At 45.5% G+C, this 21,518-nt stretch overlaps 2 protein-coding genes across 3 annotated transcripts in view; one reads left to right on the top strand and one right to left on the bottom strand.

Annotated features, from left to right (window-relative positions):
* DAB1 (DAB adaptor protein 1) overlaps nt 1-21,518 on the bottom strand; it is a 294,648-nt gene that overhangs the window by 195,292 nt on the left and 77,838 nt on the right. The window lies entirely within an intron of this gene.
* Nucleotides 14,780-21,518, top strand: part of LOC102976685 (nucleoside diphosphate kinase, mitochondrial-like) — a 16,683-nt gene continuing 9,944 nt past the window's right edge. The window contains 1 exon segment of the mRNA XM_055083846.1: nt 14,780-14,922. Within this exon segment, the coding sequence (XP_054939821.1) occupies nt 14,780-14,922 (143 nt within the window).

The raw sequence follows: 21,518 nt of genomic DNA, 5'->3' as shown, positions 1-21,518 counted from the left end.
TAAAACCGTTAAGTTAATTTCTGAATAAAGTTTGGGGGCTGGGGGTAGAAGTCCAAAACCAATTGTGGAAAGGAAACAGTTTCCCTCCATTAACCCAGGTGCATCAGTGGTCAACTTAAGAAAAAAAAAAAACTGACCAAAGTTATCAAAATGATTACGTTTATCTCTAAAGAAAGAGGAGGGTCTCTGATCTTTGAATCGGAGGGCACCTTGCCTCCTTAGGTTGAGTAAGCTTTCCTACCCCTTGTGTGAACATGTCATCTTGGTCCGTGCAACCTATACAGAAGTGGTAAAGAGCACTGGCGGGGAGAGCGATGGAGATAAACCTAAGAGCAAACCCTGAGAGAGGAATCAGGAGAGGGAGCGTAGGCTGTGGAGTCACGCCAGCTCAGGTTCAGATCGCAGTTCCTCGACCTACCTGACTTCATACCTGTGATGATGGAGACCTGATGCCTGCCTGCTGAGCCCTACTCTGCCCCTTCAGCTGCACAAGCCCTGACCAGGGATGCCCCACACATGAAAGGGCTTTGGAAACAATAAAGTGGTCAACGAATTGCAAGGACTGTTATTAATAAAATTGTGTAAGGGAAGACTCTTTTCACGGTCACCTCCTGAGATTGGAGATGACTAACAGGCATGTGGAAGGGGCAGGGCAAAGCAATTTCTCAAGGACACTCTATTCGATTCAACGCAGACAGTATTTACTGAGCACCTTCTACATTCCGGGCACTCAGGATAGAGCTGGGGGCACAGTGATACACAACACAGATATCTAATGATGACAATCATATGAACAGTTCTAAGTGGACATGCAAAACCCCATGACAAGGAATGTCCAGGGTGCCATGGGGACACAGCGGAGGCACATCTAACCCAGGCTTGGGAGATCAGGGAAGGAAGACTTGGCAAATATATGACCTATATTTATATTCGTATCCCCACTGTATGGCAGGCAAAACTAAGGCTAAAAAAGAAGTTAAGTAAATTACTAAAAATTACTTACCCAATAAGTGGTTGAGCTGGGATTCTACCCAAAGTCCATCTGGCTCTTTAGCAAAAGGAGAAAAAGAGAAAGGCCATTCCCCGCGGCCCTGTGCTGTGCATGAGTAGGGTGCTGAGACCTCTCAGGCAGACCGTCTCATTGATAATCCACCTGACAATTAGCTTAGATTTCCCATCCAATTAAGCACATTGACCATCTATGCTCTGAAATGGAAATTTTCATCATGAGTCATCACTATATGATAATGATTCAATGTGTGTGATCTATAAGAGAAGGAAGGAAGAAAGAAAGAAATTATAAGTGGGGCTTTGGGGAGAAAAAAGGGTTCTGAACTAATGAAAAAAAAAGAAAAAAGCAAGACCAGAATTTGGCTCATAGCTAATTGGAGACTGTTTCATAATGACCCAGAGAAAAGGCACTGAGAGCCATCATTTGGATATTCTCACACCTCATTTGTCTGATGTCATCATCAATGCAGAGAGAGAGGGGGGGGGCGGGGGGGGGAGAGAGAGAGAGAGAGAGAGAGAGAGAGAGAGAGAGAGAGAGAGAGAGAGAGTGTGTGTGTGTGTGTGTAATCTATTCAAAGCCCCAGTGCTTTTATATCACATCTACCTTGCTTCTCCTTGCTACTTTCTGGTCTTTGGCTTGACTTCAATTTTGTTTCTCTCATTATCCCAAATTGTTCCATTTACCAGTGACTCGAGAAAGACTCCTGGGGCACAGTCCTAGACTTTCCTCTTTGCCTCACTCACCACGTTAACTCATGACCGCTATTTCAATAAGAATAATTTGAGCTAGCCTTTGTTGAGTCTTTACTATGTACCAGGTCCTTTGCTAAAATAAATTCATCTTAAAAAGTTTCTCACTTAATCTTCATGATGATGCCCCAGGGTTATTTATTTTCCCTCAGTTTAGAAATCAGTCAATGGAGACACTTACTTAATTTGCCCGAGGTCTCAGAGCTCAGAGGAGTGGGGAGGACTGGGGGACAGAAATTCAAGTCCAACCCTGTCCGACTTCACTTGACTACTCCACTCCACAGCTTTAATCAGGGCCCTCGTTACCACTTGTCTGGATGACCCCAATCACCTCCGTATCATTAGTCTCCTTCCCTCCTCTCCGGTCCCTTGCAATCCACTTTTTCTACCGTAAGAACATTGAAGCTGATGTCACAGCAGCAGCATCCTCCAAGTGATCTGACCACAAGATACAATAGTTGACATTTGGAAATTCATATAAAGGTAGTCTTGTATCAACCTTTATCAGAGAAAAACAAGAGCATGGTTTCCTTTCAATCAAAGTGCTGAAACCTTGATCTCACAGATCCTTCTTTCCTCTGGGGAACACAGCAAGCTAGTTATCTACTCAAATTATTCTGAGCTTCCAAGGCCGAGTCCTGTTAGCCCTTCCTAATCCAAAAATAATTAGTGGATAACAGAGCCTGGCTTATTGAGACAGAGTTATTTGTAAGCAATCTCTTGTCTGGAGCAAATGGCTTTGCAGGAATCACTAACCCTAATAGATTCTCCCGAGCACTTGCCACCTGCTTTTCTGAGACCCCTGTCATCTCTGACAGTGAAAGTGCAGGCAGGTCACGATATCGAGCCTGGAGCTATAACGGTGCCACCACATTGTCAGTGATGAGGAGAATTAGGCCCATCCATCCACCAATTGGAGAAGAGACTGGATGGATGGGCACAGGCATTCCAAGGAGGCAAACAGGAGCGTAATTAAGAAGACAAGGAGGCTTGTCCAAAACCGGGGTATTCGGCCAGGTCTCAGAAGTATTCCAACATTTGTTGGCAGAGAACAGCAGAGGGGAAAAAATAAAATAAACAAAACCACCATAATGGCCCATTCTGGCCTGAGTGATCCTGCAGGATACCCGGGAGTGCATAGCCGCTCACGCCAGGACTGAACAGAATTTGGTGTTAGGGGGAGGGCTAAGAACCTGACGCATACTGTTCAAATCAATGTCCGTCCCTGCTCAAAAGCGAGAAACAGGAACAGACTCCAAAAGAGAAGTCCACTTGAGAGAAATGGTTCTCAAACTTGAGTGAGCATTGCAGCACCTGAGGGGCTTGTTAAGAAACAGATCACCGAGCCTGTCCCCAGAGTTCCTGAGTCAGTAGGTGCCTGAGATGTGAGTTCCTGCCAAGTATCCTGATGAGGCTGATCTGCTGGTTGGGGGACCACACTCTGAGAACCACTGCTTCTGAGAAGAGAGGGAAAGACGATGAGGGAAGAAGCCAGCTTCAACTATAATCAACATATGCCAAGTACTTCCCATTCCATAAGGATGCACTCACACAATTTTCTTAAGCACGAAAGCAGACATGCTAAACCACATTCTGTCGATGAGGAAGCTAAGACACAGAGAGGTGAAGTGACCTGGGCAAGATCACACAGCTAAGAAACGAGCAGAGCCAGGATCAGAATCAGGGTCTTCCAGACCTTAAAGCTGCTGTACTTGTTCTCAAGAAAAAGTTCCAGCTCCTGGTGAATCTCAGGAAGACCCATTAGCTACTGAGACTACTCTGTCTTCTGTAAAATGCCTGTTCAAAACTTTCCCCCAATAGGAAACACTTCAACCCACCCCTATGAGTCTTTATCGCCCAAATCCAACAGACCTAAGATGAAATGCAGAGAGGAAGGCAGACCCACCAGTCAGAGACCACCGCAAAAGGGGGACGGAGAAGCAGAACTACATACAATTCAAAGCTGGACTCTGTTAGGGGTCTAGAGGGGCGCTGTGCTATAGTGCCATCCAAGGGGCTCCACGACTCAACTGGCTTAAGTGCGGAATTGGGGATCCTTCAGAATTACGAGTTGTTTTGGTACAAATGACTGTGCATCTGATCTAAAGACAAGACTTCAGATCTGGAGATAATTACTTATTTGCCAGAGTTAAGTCCCTTAACTCCCTGAGTTTCAGCTTCTTCACCTGAAAAATGGAGCTGTTCACATCAGCCACACTACTTCACAGGATGCAGAAGAGCAGGAAGTGAAATAACGCCATTGTGTATATATTCGGTGAGTTGTCAGCTGCCATAACAATGCAAAGTAATAGGAATCACGATGGGAAATGCACGCTAATGAGAAAGGAACTTGAAATAGAAGCTCTTCACAGAGGACCTGACTTCGGCTCCTCAACTCTGGGATTCTGCATTTTATCAAAAGCCATTAAGCTTCCCAGCCTTGGTCTCCTTAATTGAGATATGGAGATGCCAACACCTGCAAGACCTCACAGGATGGTGCGATGTTCTATCTTTTTGTACTCATGGCACACTTTCAGATCTGAGAATTTGTAGGGGAGCTTGAATGGATTTAAAGACTCAAAACAACAAATTAGCAATATCTATGGCCCAATTGCTGTCTGTACTGGGGTCTGGCTATCCATTAGCCCTTCCTTTCCCACTGACTCACTTTTTGAGGGTCGCCCTGTGTCCTCCTATGTGCTCCTGATGCTATACGTGCTCCTACTTGCTTCCTCCTTGATGGCTCCGTAACAGTGATGGGAGGTTTTTCCATCTTGATCAAAATGTCAAAGTACACCTATGCAAGGCTTAGCGTGTACCACCAGTCCTGGGCCACTGGTGCAGAGTCGGGGCAGGACACCTGGTTCTCAGGGGGTAGTGACCCTGCTTAGGTCGCTGAGCCCCAATTGCCTAATCTGTACTAAGTGGCCCACCCCTGCTGATCTCCTAGGGTTGCTGTGAGAATCAAAAGATAGGATGGATGTGAAATCGAACAATGACCATGCTGTAATAACAGTGCCGCACTGCGAGAGCTGAAACCATAAAAACTGCTGTTAGTGTCAGATAAGCAGCATAGCACAGCAGCTGAATACAGTGGTTAAGATATGGGCTCTGGACCTACATAGGTGGCTTCAAATCCCAGCTCTTCCACTTACTATAGGTGTGCCTTTGGGTAAGTGATTTAACTTCTCTGGGCCTCAGGTTACTCACCTGTGAAAGAGGACTGAATGACTTAAAACAGGCAAAGTACTCAGTAAGGGTGAGCTGCTGTTGCCAGCATCATCCTCCCTCTGCTTTGGCCACTTGTCTTTCTTATTACAGCACTGCCATCCCCACGTTCCACGTTCTCCACCTGCACGTGGCAGTGCCCTTCTGGGTACCTTCCTACCCCTTCTGCACCAAGGAACACAGCAGTGCTGATGATGTGTAGCAGGGTAGGGGGTAGGGTGGAGTGGGTAGTTTAACCCTTCCTCGTTAAAAAAACCTTACAATTCCATCATCATGCCTTTTTCTTTTTTGCGGTACGCGGGCCTCTCACTGTTGTGGCCTCTCCCGTTGCGGAGCACAGGCTCCGGACGCGCAGGCTCACGGGCCCAGCCACTCCACGGTATCATGCCTATTTTTTAAAAGCCATTAAGTTGTGTTTTTCTTGCATCTTGTATTTTTTAAATTGTGGTAAAATACACATAACATAAAATTTACCTTCTTAACCATGTTCAGTATATACAGTTCAGTAGTGTTAAATATATTCACATTGTTGTCCAACCAAATCTCCAGAACTCTTTCCATCTTTCAGAACCGAAACCCTGTACCCATTAAACAGCAACTCTCCATTTCTCCTCCCTAGTCCAGTCCCTGGCAACTACCAATCTACTTTCCGACTCCACGAATTTGACTACTCCAGGTAGCTCATATAAGTGGAATCGTCCACTGTTTGGCCTTTTGTGACTAGATTATTTCACTTAGCATAATGTCTTCAACGTTCATCCATATCATGGTATCATGCGTATTTTTCAAAGCAGCAACCAACTTTTTATATATGAACTTTGGAAAGACTTCTGAATTCCCTCAATTAATTATTTAATCAATTTTCACAAATAAATTCATTTAAATGAAAAACACCACAGTATGGAGTAAAAGCATAGTAACTTGAGCCAAACCGTGGCTGAAATCCTGGACCCAGCAGTTATTAGCGATGTGGCCTTGGTCAAGTAACTTTAACCTCTCTGTGCCTCCGTTTTCTCACCTGCAAAACGTGTATATAGTGATTCTTAGTTCGTGGGGTTGTTGTGAGGATTAAATGGGTTATTTCACGCAAAGTGCCTAGTATATCCATCCCTTGGCACATTCAAAAAGTGCTGGATATTTTATTATTCGATGCTTTTCCTGACGCCTCCCCTCCAAGACAGTGATAAAAGGAGAGGCTTTGATGGCTGATACAAGGGCAAAGGGCAGGCCTGCCCTGTGAGGGCCCGAGATGGCTCTTCCTCTAACATGCTGTGTCACTTTGGGAAAATCCCTTCCCCCTTTGGGTCTTCGTTCAGAAAAAATAAATCCATTAACATTTTAGGTGTACGCAATTCTTTCCTCTCGCTGAGCCAGCTTCCTTAGCACAGCTCAAGTCTCAGTGCCAACTTCAAATTCTCGTACCATCTGAAACCCACTGGCCTGTGTGACAGTGGCAGTTTTGAGCCACGCAGAGAACCCAATTCCATGGGTGATGTGGTAGCACATCTCCAGCCGGTCCTCAGGGAACATAGCCATACCCACTGCCAGCCCCGTCATTATCATTTACGATGCAACCCGTGCTGCACCTCTGAGGCTTTGCTTACAGACAGATGCAGATGGCAGGACAAGAGGCTTGTTATCATCCACACTCCTATTGGTACTTACGGTCATTTGTAACAGTGGAAGGGTAATAACCTTTGGATCTTAGGTCTTGGGATAATGAATAGAAAATGACTGAATAGAAAATACCCTTCCAAGTTCTACCTTCAAAGGGATGGGTAGATATAACACACTCTTGCCTGATTTGGGTTTCCCTGTCTCTCTGAATCCCCCTGGTGCTATGTCAACATGGCACGCTCATTCCTTCTTCCACTACCATTTATTCATCAAACATTGTTGAGTCTAGTAGAAGCCAGGCAATAATCTACTGGGTCAAAAGAGAAACATAACTTTCAACGTGATCTTCTATCCTCTTTTTCTTGCTCTCACCCTTTAGAACACTCCTCAACACAGGGTGTCCACTGATACTGACAGGTTATGTTTAATACTAAAGGGGACTTTTTCTGCCTTCATTCATTAATGGTAGCAAAGAGACCTAACATTCATCAAGCACTTCCGGTGTACAGGCTGAGCATTTAAATGTGTTCTTATTTATTTCTCTCAAGAACACGCTGGCCTTATACCATGATATTCCCACTTCACAGAGAGGAAACTAAGGTGGAAAGCAGTTAAATAACTTGGGCAAAGTCTCACTGTGGCAAGGCCCATGACTGAACCCAGTTCTCTCCAAAATAGTGTCTGACTTCTCACCAGAGCCCAAACTGTCGCCAGCCACTAGCGAAGTGGAATGAAGTAAGGTTTTTTTTGTTTTTTTTGTTTTTAATTTAAATTTATTTATTTATTTATTTATGGCTGTGTTGGGTCTTTGTTTCTGTGCGTGGGCCTTCTCTAGTTGCAGCGAGCGGGGGCCGCTCTTCATTGCGGCGCGTGGGCCTCTCACTGTGGCGGCCTCTCTTGTTGCGGAGCACAGGCTCCAGACGCGCAGGCTCAGTAGTTGTGGCTCACGGGCCCAGTTGCTCCGCGGCATGTGGGATCTTCCCGGACCAGGGCTCGAACCCATGTCCCCTGCATTGGCAGGCAGATTCTCAACCACCGCGTCTCCAGGGAAGCCCCCTGAAGTAAGTTTTAAGTCAGAATACATCTCCCATGTGTGACCTTGGGCAACCAGCCTCAGCCTCAGCCTCAGTTTCCTCAGCCATGAAATGAGAATATTGGGTTATTAGGAGGATTTAAAGAGAGGTAGTCGTAGAATCCCTAGGAGTAGCACATACACTCAGTATATTTTTTTTAATTTTTTTTAAAAATTATTTTACTTATTTATTTATTTTTGGCTGCATTGGGTCTTCGTTGCTGCACCCGGGCTTTCTCTAGTGGCAGCAAGCGGGGGCTACTCTTCCTTGCTGTGCGCGGGACCCTCACTGCGGTGCCTTCTCCTTGTTGAGGAGCATGGGCTATAGGCGTGTGGGCTTCGGTAGTTGTGGCGCATGGGCTCAGCAGTTGTGGCTCGCGGGCTCTAGAGCGCAGGCTCAGTAGTTGTGGCGCACAGGCTTGGTTGCTCTGCAGCATGTGGGATCCTCCCGGACCAGGGCTCGAACCCATGTCCCCTGCATTGGCAGGCAGATTCTCTTAACCACTGCACCACCAGGGAAATGCACACTCAGTAATCTGTGGCTATTACAAGTAGGAGTCCGAGTACACAACTTTGTAGGTGGGCAGTGTGGCTTCACACTTCCCTTAGAAAGATCATTATGCCCAGTCAAGTAAGCCTGGCAAAAAAGAGTACAAATTGTATGGATTCGTAGATATAAAATTCTAGAAAATGAAAGCAAATCTACAGTGACAGAAAGCAGATCAGTTGTTACCTGAGGACAGGGGTAGAAGTAAAGGGCAGAAGGGAAGATGACAAAGGGACAGGAAAACTTTTGGAAGTGATGGATGTTTAGTTACCTTGATCTTGGTCATGGCTTCACAGGTGTATACGTATGTCAAAATGGATCAGACTGTACACTGGAAATATGTCAATATATTGCATATCAATTACACGTCTATAAAGCTGTTTTTATAAAGGCATTTCTGGCACGTGACTATGCATTCTCTATTTAGGGAGGGACCAGTTTTATCTATGCTAGCTCAGTGTGGCTGTCCTCACCATGGTATCACAGCCAGAGCTGGAGCTGAGGTTGCCGGGCTCATGTCTCAGCAACCTCTCTTCTCTTTCTTAATTTGTCATGTGGCAGAAGGAGATGAGCAGGCAACATCAGTGGAAGGTGCATGGAGGCTTGGCTAGTCAGGGAGCTCAGCAAACATTATTGGATCATTTGATGAAGTCTTAGACAACATAAAGAGGAGAAGCTTTGGTTAATGAAAGGGCTTTAATAATTTTCAGTCTTAGCCCAAAGCTGGTCTAGACAATTGTGCTTAATGAAGATAATTTTTGAGCCTTGATCTACTGGGCATCTTACAATGGGGTCAACCAAACCGGCGAGACTCCAAAATACTACAGTTACCACAACTAAGACAAACATTCAGATAAATCAGAAAATGAAAATATTCCTGACGTGTAGGCACATCATATTAAGTGAAGAATCAATAATGTCTGATACAGTCCCTTTTGCTTGTGTAAAACTCAGCCTTTAAATAGTCTGGAAATTCATTTTTATTTGGCATTTGAAAGTAGGGAGCAACCATACATGATGATAACTGATATTAGTAATAAGAGAAGCTAACATTCATCAAGGATTTACCATATGCCAGGCACTCCCTAAACACTTCATGGGTACTTGCTCACTGGATCCATTCAACACACCTATTACTACTAACATTATCCCCATTTTAGAGATGAGGATATGGAAGCACAAAAGTTCACTAACTTGATTAAAGCCATCCAGCAAGAAGCAGAGTTTTAACTATTAATGATAACAGCTACCATTTCTTTAGTACTCACTATGGGTTAGAACTTTTCCAAGCACTTTGTACATTTTCTTTTTAAAAACTGATGTTAAAACCACAACATGAACTAGTTACAATTATCTTCAACTTACAAATAGGGACACTGGAGCTTTCACATATTAAGTGATTCATTCAAGATCCCACACTGCTAATTAGTAGTAGAGCCCAATTTCAGAACCAGATTCAGCTCATTCCATATCCAGAGACTCATTAGAGAGCATAGTTTCATATCCCCTTTGAATAACTTCCTCTTCTCAAGACCGCAAGTTCCATCACTCAGCTACGAGAGGCAGACACACAGACACCAAAGGGCTGAAGGGACAAACACCTGTTTAGCTTCACTTGTATGTTTTAGAGTCAGTTATTTTTAAAATGCAGGGAATGTAATCTTAAGGAAAATGCTCTGGAAAGCAATATGGTGGATTAAACTATGGGAAGGTGATGATTTAGCAAACTGCAGAGGTCTTAGTAAAAATGAAAGAGAAGATCTCTTTGCATATCACCTCCCCAAAGAATATCACCTAAGAAACATTCTTTGCATATAAAATAATGAAGCTATCCCTGGTGGCGCAGTGGTTGGGAATCCGCCTGCCAATGCAGGGGACACGGGTTTGAGCCCTGGTCTGGGAAGATCCCACATGCTGCAGAGCAACTGGGCCCGTGAGCCACAACTACTGAGCCTGCATGTCTGGAGCCTGTGCTCTGCAACAAGAGAGGCCGTGACAGTGAGAGGCCCGCACACCGCGATGAAGAGTGGCCCCCACTCGCTGCAACTAGAGAAAGCCCTCGCACAGAAACGAAGACCCAACACAGCCAAAAATAAATAAATAAAAAATTTATAAAATAAGGAAGCTAGAGTACACACAATAAACATCAACTACAATCAATGAAAACCTGCTTTTCTCATAAACTCTGTCTGCCAAACTTACACCAGTAAGGTAGAAGGATATTAAAATACGAGCTGGAAGAAATGAGAAGGCATATTAGTAACTTCCAGCAGTCTTGGGTTCATTAACATAGCCTTCCCTTCTTTGTAACTATTCTACTAAATACTGAACATTTACTAACACCTACCACATTACAGAGTAAGAGATGGGGGGCTGAAGGCATGATGCTGCCCTCAAGAAATCCACAGTCTAGCCGGGAAGACAGACATGGTCCTAAAGCAAGATAATTAAAGCGAGTATTATGAAAGCCCTCATAACCTCCCTTCTCTATTCACAGTAAAACCCAAACTCCTGAGCACGGCCCCAAAGCCCTCGGTTTAGAGACTCACTTCCTACTGCTCTCCCTACACACCAGGAGTACAAGCCTCCTCTGTCCCCAAGGGCCCCAAACTCTTTCTCCTTTGCGTTCTCTGTTCCCTTTGCTGGAAATGTCCCCTCCATCCACATCCTGGCCTAACACACACACGCACACACACACACACGCACACGCACACGCACGCACGCACACGCACACGCACGCACGCACACGCACGCACGCACACGCACGTTAAGCATCAGCTTTTCCTGGGAGAATGAAGAATTTCCTCCAGAGGAAGTGGCATGTCAGCTGGAATCTGAAGGAGGAGACAACGTATTTCAAAGGAGAGAGAGAGAGGAAAGGCAAAGGCAAGGCAGAGATCCGGTAGGTAGAGGTGCTGACCCGTGAAAACGCAGGCAGCCTGGGTGAACGGAGGGATGTGTGGGGTGCTGAAATGTGTAGGGAGCAAATAAGAGAAGAGCGTCAGTTGAGTCCCGCTCCCAAGGGTCTGCCTGTCAAGGCCAGTTCCCTGCAGTGGGCTGTGTGCACCACGGAGGCCCCCAGAAGGGGACGAAGGAGGGGAGTGGTGTTGCGAAATTTGTTCTGAAAGAAAAAGCCTGTGGCAGCTGTGTGGAGAAGAGACCAGACTTGACCAGATGAGGAAACTGAGGCTGGGGGAAGGGAAAAACACTTTCTAAGGTTACAAACAGTGAGAAGTGGTGCCTGGACTCAAAACTGCCATGGTACCTAAGTCCCCACTACCCGCCGTGGGAACCCTCTAGGTCGCTTCCTTGTTATCTTGCTAAGAAGTTGTTAAGAGGTCCCCTCTGAAGTGGAATCAAAAGAACAGGGCTCAAAAAGAATGTTTATAGATGTATAACTAAATCGCTTTGCTGTACGGCAGAAATTAACACAACATTGTAAATCAACTATACTTTGATAAATGTTAAAAAAAAAAAAAGAACAAAGTTTCTGCAGCTTTGAGTAACTTCTTCTTTTGCAAAGTAAAAGTTGTAACTACCTATTTTTTAAAAAGGGGGATGAACTAGTAGCTATCTTTTAAGATATCCACATATAGGGGACTTCAGCCAGGAACAGGGCATCAGAAAGTGCCTTGTGCAGCTCACACGGGCCACACAGGGGCTGCTCCAGAGAGACGTGCTCAACACCAGGGTGCTTTGTCACCTTGCTGGCTTGCCTCCTGATGGCTTAGTGGCCACCATTATGGGGAATCGTGTCACACCGGGGGGAAATGTGACCACAGCCATAACAGCTGTGAGTAAGCAAGGGGACTATGGGCTCTGCTTGGATCATTTCTTCCACATCTTCCTGGTGCAAGAACAACTCTGACTATAGTGAAATCATGGGATATTGACAGGGCAACTGCACAGGTCTGGGGAATAAAATCTCGGCCACCAAAGACTGGACCACGTGGAAAGAAGAGATGATAGGATCTGGAATCAGAAGTCCCCAGCCCCACGGCAGCTCCATGTGACTGTGACCGTGCGTCAAGTGTTCTCCCATGTCTGAGCCCGTGTTTCCTTGCCCATTAAATGAGGAGAATGACCAGTCTACTGCAGGATGGATCTAGCCTAATGCCACGTGGTACTAATACTCAGCAGCATATTGCGGGGCCCAAATTAGTCCAAGATGCAATATATAGAGTCTTACAAGCCTTCTCAGGGGCAGTCCAGAGTCTGTGGAGGCGGGTGGGGGGGTGGTCTGGCCAGGTTGAGCGTCAGGGCTCAGTTGAGTGGAAAAGGTACAGGATATTCAGGGAAAAGGCACTAACGAAAGAGTCCCCAAGAGAGGCAAAAGAGAGCTGAGGCCCACCCAGTGTGATCTGCCATCTAGCAGATTAGTTAACTGGTTATTTATTTATCTGTCTGAACAAACATGTATTATGTACTCAATGTCTGCCACGAACTGAAGTCAACTCTGATTTCACCGAGGAATCCAGACTAAGCCTTCTCTCAAAAAGTTCACAGCAGATATCAGCCCCAGGCAAGCACCAGGTGGTGGGAGTGGAAAGAGGAAAAGGGATCTGCCTTCAAAACTTGGGGAGGAGAACTCAAGGATGGTCTCCTAGAGGAGGTGAAGTCTCTGCTGAGTTTAATAATCTGAGTGGGAGGTGAGCAGGGCTGGAGAGGCGGAGGCAAGGAAGCCAGAGCGCAGGCACGGTAGTGGGGCGCCCTGCGTTCAGGAGGGGTGACACGAGCAGGGCAGGGCGGCAATGAGGCAGGAGTAACCTGCAGCATCTTTCTGTACAGTGAACATGGGAATCTTCCCATAGTACATGAGCAGCCAATGAAAGGGTTTAAAGCAGGGGAATAATATGATTGCTTCAGTTCACCAAGGAGGTGAATAACAAATGGGGGCCAGAACGAGAAGCTCTGGTGTTGTGCCCTGCTCTCCTAACAACCCCCATATTAATTACCTAACTGACCTTCAAATCAAAGGTTCAAAACTGGGGAAACATGGAACACGAACTAAATCAGCAGTTCCGAAACTGCTGGGTATAACAGACCATCACTTTATTTCCTGAGCCAAAACCTTGGGTTCTGGCCCTGCCTCTGCCATCGACAAGCTGTGGGGCCACGGGCAGGTCCCCCAAACTCCTGGAACCATGAGCACACCTGCAGCCTATGGGCTTGGAACCAAGAGATCTTGGTCTCTAAGTGATCAGCCCTGTCAGTGCTGTAGTTCTAACAGGACTATGTGAATCAAACCAGTATTTCATTTAATCAAGTCCCTATTTCAAATGAGATCATCAGAATAACTTTAGGCAAGGAACTCTTTCTAAATACTGCCTCCTAGCAGATCTAAAATTACTGGTGACTATGCCCCCTTTCTCACCTTGGCTATCTTTATTTAGCCCCTGCATAGCTGTGGTTCAGCTACACTCTAGCCTGAGGTCAATCTGTTTGCATCAAATAGTGTGTTTAAGTTGATAGAAAGGATTCATCCAGCATATATTTACTGAACACATACTACACACCAGGCACTGTTCTAGGCACAGTGGGTAAACATCGACATGGTCTCAGTCCTCATGTAACATGCAATTTACTCTGTGACAGGGAGAGGAGGCAGTAAGCGATGATTAATCTGACAAAGAAATAAAAATCTAGTCTTGGTGCTCTATGTCACGTACTGGTGACCAGCACATGATCTGGAGGCAGTGACTCTAGGTTTAAACCCGAGTCTGCTGCTTCCCATGGTACACTCTGGGGCAAGCGCCTTCATCTTTCTGGGCCTCAGTTTCTGCATGGAAGTGTGATAAGGACACAATGAGTTAACATATGTAAAGCCCTTAGGACAGTGCCTGGAACTGAATAAAATAAATGCTAGCTAAAATTTTAATAATTACATTTGACCAGCCCCACAAGTGATTTCATGTGTAATTTTGTAAGTTAATGCTTGAAGGTGATGATCAATAAACAGGCAAGGTTACAGAATAAAAAACAACTCATGTTTATACATCACTTTCCAATTTACAAAACATCTTCATACATATGCTCACTTGATAATCAAAGCAAAGCTACCTGCAGTAGGTAGGCAAGTCAAGACATTTTTCTTAATGTCCTAATTCATTACAGGGTCCTTAGTACTTAGCCCAGGGCCAGAGCAATACTAGGCGTGCAACAGATGTTTCTTGAATGAACAAATGCCGATGAGAGAATTAAGGCAGCATTTACCATGAGACCACCACTGTGCCAGGTGCATTACATACATTAAATTCAGAGAGCTTAGGTGATTCTCTCAAGGCCACACAGCTAAGCAACACCAAGGGCTGGATCTGACACCAGAAGCCACTGCTTCTTCTGCAAAGCCGTTGAAAAAAGTACGAAGAGAACCCCTTGCCATCAAGTTTCTGTACCTTTGTCAATGAAACCCCTCTTGCTTGCCATATGGCAGGCGTTCATGGTGGGCATGAATGAGCATTCATTCATTGTTAGTCAAAAAACCTTCACTCTGTGCCTACCATGCTACCCTGGACCTTAGGTGTGTGTCTACAGGTGTACGTCTTGGCCGAAAGATGGTATCCATCGACCTCCAAACCCTTCCCAGGAACCAGTCCTGTAAGACCCAGTGCACAAGATGCCACCACCCTGGAGAGTTGTCTGGATTCCACCAGCAGGACCATCCCAGATCAGGACCCTTTAAGCACTTCTTCCGCATGTAGGTCGTCACCTTCAACATCCCACGTGACCCAGCTCCTGCCTATGTCTCCAGACTCGCTGGTCAAGGGCATGCAGCTGCCTTCCTGGGAGGCCTTCTCACAAACTCTTCCCTCCCGCAGAACACTCTCTATTCCCTACCTGTGCCCGTTCTTAACCAGCTGATTCCCAGTCACTCTTCAAGTCTTAGCTTTAATGTCACATCTCAGGAGACTCCACTTTCCTGGGCTTCACTGCTGATGTTAGGCTCGCTCATCTATGCTCTGAAAGTACACTCTATGTTTCAAAACTCATACAAAAACACATGTCAGGACGGTTGCAGGACCTGAGAATTCAGCATGAACACAACAGACAAAACTCCCTGCCCCCATAAAAATGTCCTTTCTAGGCAGATGTACCATTTTCTCCCAGAGCTCTTATCATAATTGTAAAGAATTCTTTGAAAGATCATTAGCTGGCTATAATTCATACTCAGTTGGAAGATGTATAAGAAAGGGACCTGGCTTTGTGTTCACCATTCAATCCACAGAGTCTAGCACAGAGCCTGAAACCTGGCAGGTACTCAATAGGTTAGCTCTATGGAAGTTTGGATGAAAGACGATTACATACACGAATGAATGAATGAGTGAATGAATGAATGAGTGAATGCAGTTTAAATTCCCAAAGCGTCTTACACAGACTGTTTTAAAAAATAGGTTAAGGAAAAGGAAGACATTCAAGCTGCCACTGTCACAAATTCAAGTACTCCGCCATCTTTAAGGATTCCCTTCAATCTCTGATGTGTGGTACGCATATTTCTGCCAAGCAGCGGTATTTCAGAACAAGCTGAAAGGTAGTAATTATCTCCCCAATATTCCTATAAATAGTTTTAGGCAGCCCTCCACACCATTCTTGTTTCATTGCTGGATTTCTGGGCTGAATTTGAAAAGCAGATTTTTTTTTTTAAGCCTTGGCAATTTGGAGGCTATAGTTGGCTTACAGAGACTGTGCTTGCAGGTGTGAAAAAATACATTTTGCATACACAAAAAAATACAAGGGGGTCAGGCTGAATCCTTTGAAAATGTGGCCTTACATCTTTTTATTTTATTTTCCTGCATTTTTGATGAGGACAGATTTTTGTTGGTGTGCTGTCCATTTTAATAGCACTTTGGAATTTGGCAGTTCCACGTGAGAGCGCACTGAAATGCAAAGAGAGGCCAGGTCTCTAACTAGGATCCCTTTACCTGCATTCACTCTGGAAGAAGAGAAAATGTAATATGAAGTTAACTACTGAATTACCGGTTGAATCAGGATTAGAAACTGGAGGATTATGAGGAGGGTTCATTCACTGAAATACTAATTCTGAATAGCAGGTGCCAAAAAAAAAAAAAAAAGTATCTATAGCCTCCATTTGGATAAGCACTTTACAGTTTAGAAGAGCATTTTTTAAAAACACATCCATTCATTATTTCATTTGATCCTCACTGAAAACCTGTGGTTAAGTTATCACACTGGTACCAACTATCTTTTTTCTGTACCAATCAGATCATATAGTTCCCCGCTTTAGTAGGTTCACAGGGACCCTGTTGCTTTCAAGTTGAAGTCCAAAGTCAAGGCTTGCCATATCTGGATCTAACCCACGTTCCCCGCTACGTGTTCCATCATTTCTTCATTCCCCAGTGATGAACATGCAGGCACAGTCCTTGCTTACCAAGATCTTTCAGTACAACAAAGGCAGGCAGACAGACCATCAATTCAAGCAAATGTGTGTTAGGACGTCCCACAATAGGGACTCCTGAAGGAAAGAGGGTTTAAGTTGACGTGTGTTAGTTGAGATCTGAGTTAGGTGGATGAAACATACGGCAGGCTGGGGTGGTCACCTAGAGATGGATTCAGGCGGAGAAAACTGACTACGAAGCAGTGCAAGGAAGAACACAACCCCCGCATGCCCAAACACAGCCACACAGGATAAATGCCAGCCAACTGGTCACACCTCCAAGTTTTGGACAATCCGACAGAAAGATCCCTTCATTCTCTCTCCAGTAGACAAACTCTTACTAATCCTTCAAGCCCCCTCTTACTTGTCATCTCCCCCTCTGCTTTCCTGCCTTCTCCATTAAGCTCTGCTTGTACATCTATCTCTTCCTGCTAGACTGTAAGTTCCCTGAGGGCAAGGAAAGTGAAGTGTGGGACTTGACACACAAGTGTGTAGATGAGCTGAACGGTGAGCCACTGCCTGGGACAGTGAGTAAGGGGGCCTTGGTGAGACGGGAACCAGTCACCCCTGAGACTGGCTGTCACCATGCTGCCCGCATTGCTGCTCTCGACAGCACACGTGGCAGTGGCAGCTAGAAGACCAACTGGGCCAGCCTGTAAACTAAACTGACCAAGAACAAATTGACCAGTGGGGATCCTTGTACGATCCCCACCTGACAGCTGAGAAAGGCCTCATGAGTGATTCATTAATGGTAAAGCTTATTGCATTCTGTGGCCTCTGCATTGGATACACTGTCTCCCTTCCAACCCAAACCCGTTACCTATGCTTTTTTCATCCTCTATGTCTCTCAATGCCTATTTCCTTCAAGGACATAACACAACCCACTGTAGTTCTGGAAAACTAGCGAGAACAAGGAGGCATGCCTTGCTGGGTTTGGATCAAACCCTTCTTAGAGCAGTGCTTTAAAAAAAAAAAATAACAGCAGAATTTTTTTTTCCAAATTAAATAGTACTCGGAAACCTCCAAATCTAAAAAAGATAAGACAGTTCTTTTGAAATGGGAGTGGGGGGGTCATTGGATGCCATTTATTCAGGCTTGCCCTTGACCTCCCGCTCCTGAGGCACCTCCACAGACCTCAGGATTCACAGAGCAAGAAATGGAAACACCAGTTTAGAGAAAGGCTAAGTGTCACTACCAGTGGTTCTAGCAGGTTAGTACTTAATGCACGCCTGAAACATCAAGGGGAAAGCCCTGGATTTGGGGACATCAGAGTTTGATTCCAGACCTGGGCACTTATTGGATGACATGATCTCAGGAAAGTCATTTCAGGCTCCTTCGATGTACAGTGGGGATCCTAACAAAGGCTTTGCTGGGATTGTCCCGAGGGTGAGAGAAAATGTATGCAAAGTATTTCAGAGAATAGGCAAGCAACAAATATAAGCTGAATTGGCATTTGTGACTAAGGCTGATGTGCTGTTTCTTACTGCCATTTACTTTTACCGAAGTTGTCTTTCATTCACTGTGATCAGATATTCGCCTAGGAGGCTCTGAAGAATGGCGACTGTTCTCCAACCCACACCCCCATTAAAATACAAATGGCAACACTGATTTTAAGGAGCTTTCAATGCAGAGAAAAAAGATTGTTGCAACAGTTTTGCAGATGAATCTCTCACCTTTGGAAAACAAGGCTGCTTTGTGGGAAATTAAAGCCCACCCATTGGAGGGTGTTAACTGAATTTCAGAGAAAGGGGCTCCTCTCTGAAGGCATCTGGTCCCTTCGGGTATTCTCTTACTATTACAGAGTTCCTCAGTTATCGTAAAGCATGAGGGGAAGGTCCCTCTGCACCCAACTCAAAGGAGAATTTGTGAGACCATCTAATAAGAGGCAGGGTCTCTCATGAGCCCTGGAAAGCAAAATCTCCCACAAACTTGGATTTCCTGGCAGTTCTACCTCAATAGCAATGAACTGGTTCAGCTAATGTCACTCATTATTCTTTCCAACAAATATTTCTTGCTCACCTTCAATGTGCTAGGTATGGAGTAGAGTAGTAAACAAAAAAGATAGGTCTAGCCCTCTCTGAACTTAATCAAGAGAGACAAGCAGGGGATGGGGTATAAAAGTTCCCCCCACTAGAGCCCCCAAAGTCAGAGACTTTACTTACCTGGAAATAGAACTAAGAGTGACTGACCACCTACTATGTGTCAGAGGCTGCAGGATGTGTCCATACGTCATCTCATCCGATTTTCTAATAACCAAAACTGAGTCTCAAAAGAGGCCAACTTCCTTGCTCAAGGTCACGCACCTAACGAAGTGGCCACCCTGAGACTGTCTGGTTTCAAAGTCAAGGCTATTTCAATACAACTTGGATCTCCAGTGCACAGGCTTAACAAACCTAATTTCATTAATATGTACCATGTCCCCAAGTACATTCACACAGTGTGACCAGAGGAGGGCCGCAAAGAGAAATCAGCGCATCTGCATTTAGAAACCACATGTCTTTGTTCGCTCTCCTCTTTCTCGCTTTCTTTTTTAACGCTCTCTCCAATACCAATTCACTTTATCCTTTTCAATAAGCATTTATCCAGTTTAAAGTCAATGAAAAATACTGTACATTTTTCAACAAGTTTACATTAAGCACTGCAAAAGTGCTTATGTTCTTTTTAGTGCGGATGGTGCTAGAGCACGGAACACATTTGAATATGCCTTTAATTGAAGTCCAAAGGGGTTTACCAGGAAGCTGGTTTTGTTCTGTAATTTAGGTAAGTAAGAGCTTGTTAGAAAGCCTTTTCGGAAGAGGTAGGGGTAGGGAGAGGGCAGGGAGGCAGAGAAAGAGAAGGGAGAGGGAAAGGAAGGAAGGGATACTTCGCAAACAGAACTGAAGACATTAGGATGCAGGAGATGATCTCTTTCATCACCAGCCTCCTCCCCAGCCTGGAGGATGGAATGGGGTCTCCATCTACCAGACAGCGCCCCACTAGGCAGTCCAAGGATCTAGGCTGTATTACAGCTCTACAAATTCCTAACTCCGACTGCCTCATTGGTAAGATCTGTAATGTGGGAACAGCGTAAGTTTCTACGAAAAATGGCAGAGCCTTCCACACCAACGCATTATTTTCACCTCTCCTTTGTATTTCAGTTAACATTTCAGGAACCAGGTCTGTCTCCTCCATTTGCTGTTCCTCTCGCTAGACAAATGGGCACCATCATGTGCCAGGCTGTGGCTCATGGCTTTTCCTTTTCCTCAAAGAACTGTGTTGCAGCTCAGATCTGGCTTTCACATGGTTTCTCTTGCTTCTAAAGACACATGTGAGGGCTTCCCTGGTGGCGCAGTGGTTGAGAATCTGCCTGCCGATGCAGGGGACAAGGGTTCGTGCCCCGGTCTGGGAAGATCCCCTATGCCGCGGAGCGGCTGGGCCCGTGAGCCATGGCCGCTGAGCCTGCGCGTCCGGAGCCTGTGCTCCGCAACGGGAGAGGCCACAACAGTGAGAGGCCCGCGTACCGCAAAATAAATAAATAAATAAATAAATAAATAAAGACACATGTGAAAGTCCACGATGCTTTTGGTTCTACTGCTGGCCTGTGTCTACAGATCAGAGCTGAGTCCCAAGCATGGGGCTCTAACAAGAGGTAGTGTGTAGAAGAAAGGAAACTCAGGGGAGTTTTGAAGTCAGGAAGACCTGGGCTTAATTACATGCTCCGTCAGCCCCTCTGAGGTTCCTGTGTCAGATAGGGCGTCGTAACAAACAAGCGTCCTGTTGTGTGCACTATGTCTGACACATGTAGAGCACTCTAATGAAAGCCATACTTATTTTTATTGTTAACAAATACCATTTGCTCCAGATAGCACAGGAATGTAGACGATGAAACTTTGAGCTCTTCAGTTCATGACTTGCCTCAAAAGAAGAGCAGAAGAAAACTTTTATGTCCTTTTACAAAAATAATTTCATGAATTAAATGTCTAGACTCTCTCTTTCCAAAAGGAGTTTAAGCTGCCTTTGCTAGATATTTATTTCCTCTGACCAGGCTGCAAGTCTTGGGATGGACTATGTATTTATTCTTAAAGGGCTTAGGTTTTTTGTGTGTGTGTGTGTGTGGTATGCGGGCCTCCCTCTGTTGCGGCCTCTCCCGTTGCGGAGCACAGGCTCCGGACGCGCAGGCTCGTTGGCCATGGCTCAGGGGCCCAACCGCTCCGCGGCACGTGGGATCCTCCCAGACCGGGGCGTGAACCCGGTTCCCCTGCATCGGCAGGCGGACGCGCAACCACTGCGCCACCAGGGAAGCCCCAAGGGCTTAGTTCTTAAAAGTTGAATAAAGCCACAGCTCAAGGCAAACTGATGGCTGATTTGTCAGATCACGTGCAAAGTGTACACGAAGGTCAAAGACCTTGAAATAGAATATGACCTTCTGAGACACCAAGCTGGGAAAATACTTCCATGTCTTACTTTGAGGTACCCTAAAGCAGGACCTGAAATAAGGATTCCAGTGAGGGTAACTGACTTAGGAGAGGCAAGAAACCCTGGCAGGGGAAGGGAAGGTGATACGGGAAGAGAAGACAGCCAACAGAAGTTGGACCAGATTAGACCAGATGCCAGAAAACTCTAGAAAACAGAATAAAACACACAACCTCAATGATCCCACCAATTGCCAGAGTCACTGGTTAAGGGCTGCAAGGGATGTCAGCAACCCTGATCAGCAGAATGGCCTTCCTCAGTTCCAGAAAAGTCGGCAGAGAAACGCAGCTATGGGCATTCGGCACTGGAATGGCAGAGGACAATGGATATTGGGGGATGGGTGCCTGGATCATCTGCTCCCCTTCCTAATGAGGTTTCCCGTCTAGATGCCGTGGATCACAATGTTTCCTTAGGCAAGACCAATGCCAGCTGACCTCCTCACCTGGACC

Source organism: Physeter macrocephalus, chromosome 4 (assembly GCF_002837175.3).
Source record: "Physeter macrocephalus isolate SW-GA chromosome 4, ASM283717v5, whole genome shotgun sequence".
Lineage (NCBI taxonomy): Eukaryota > Metazoa > Chordata > Mammalia > Artiodactyla > Physeteridae > Physeter > Physeter macrocephalus.
The sequence above is the reverse complement of the archived record's forward strand: the minus strand, read 5'-3'. Positions and strand labels throughout refer to the sequence as shown.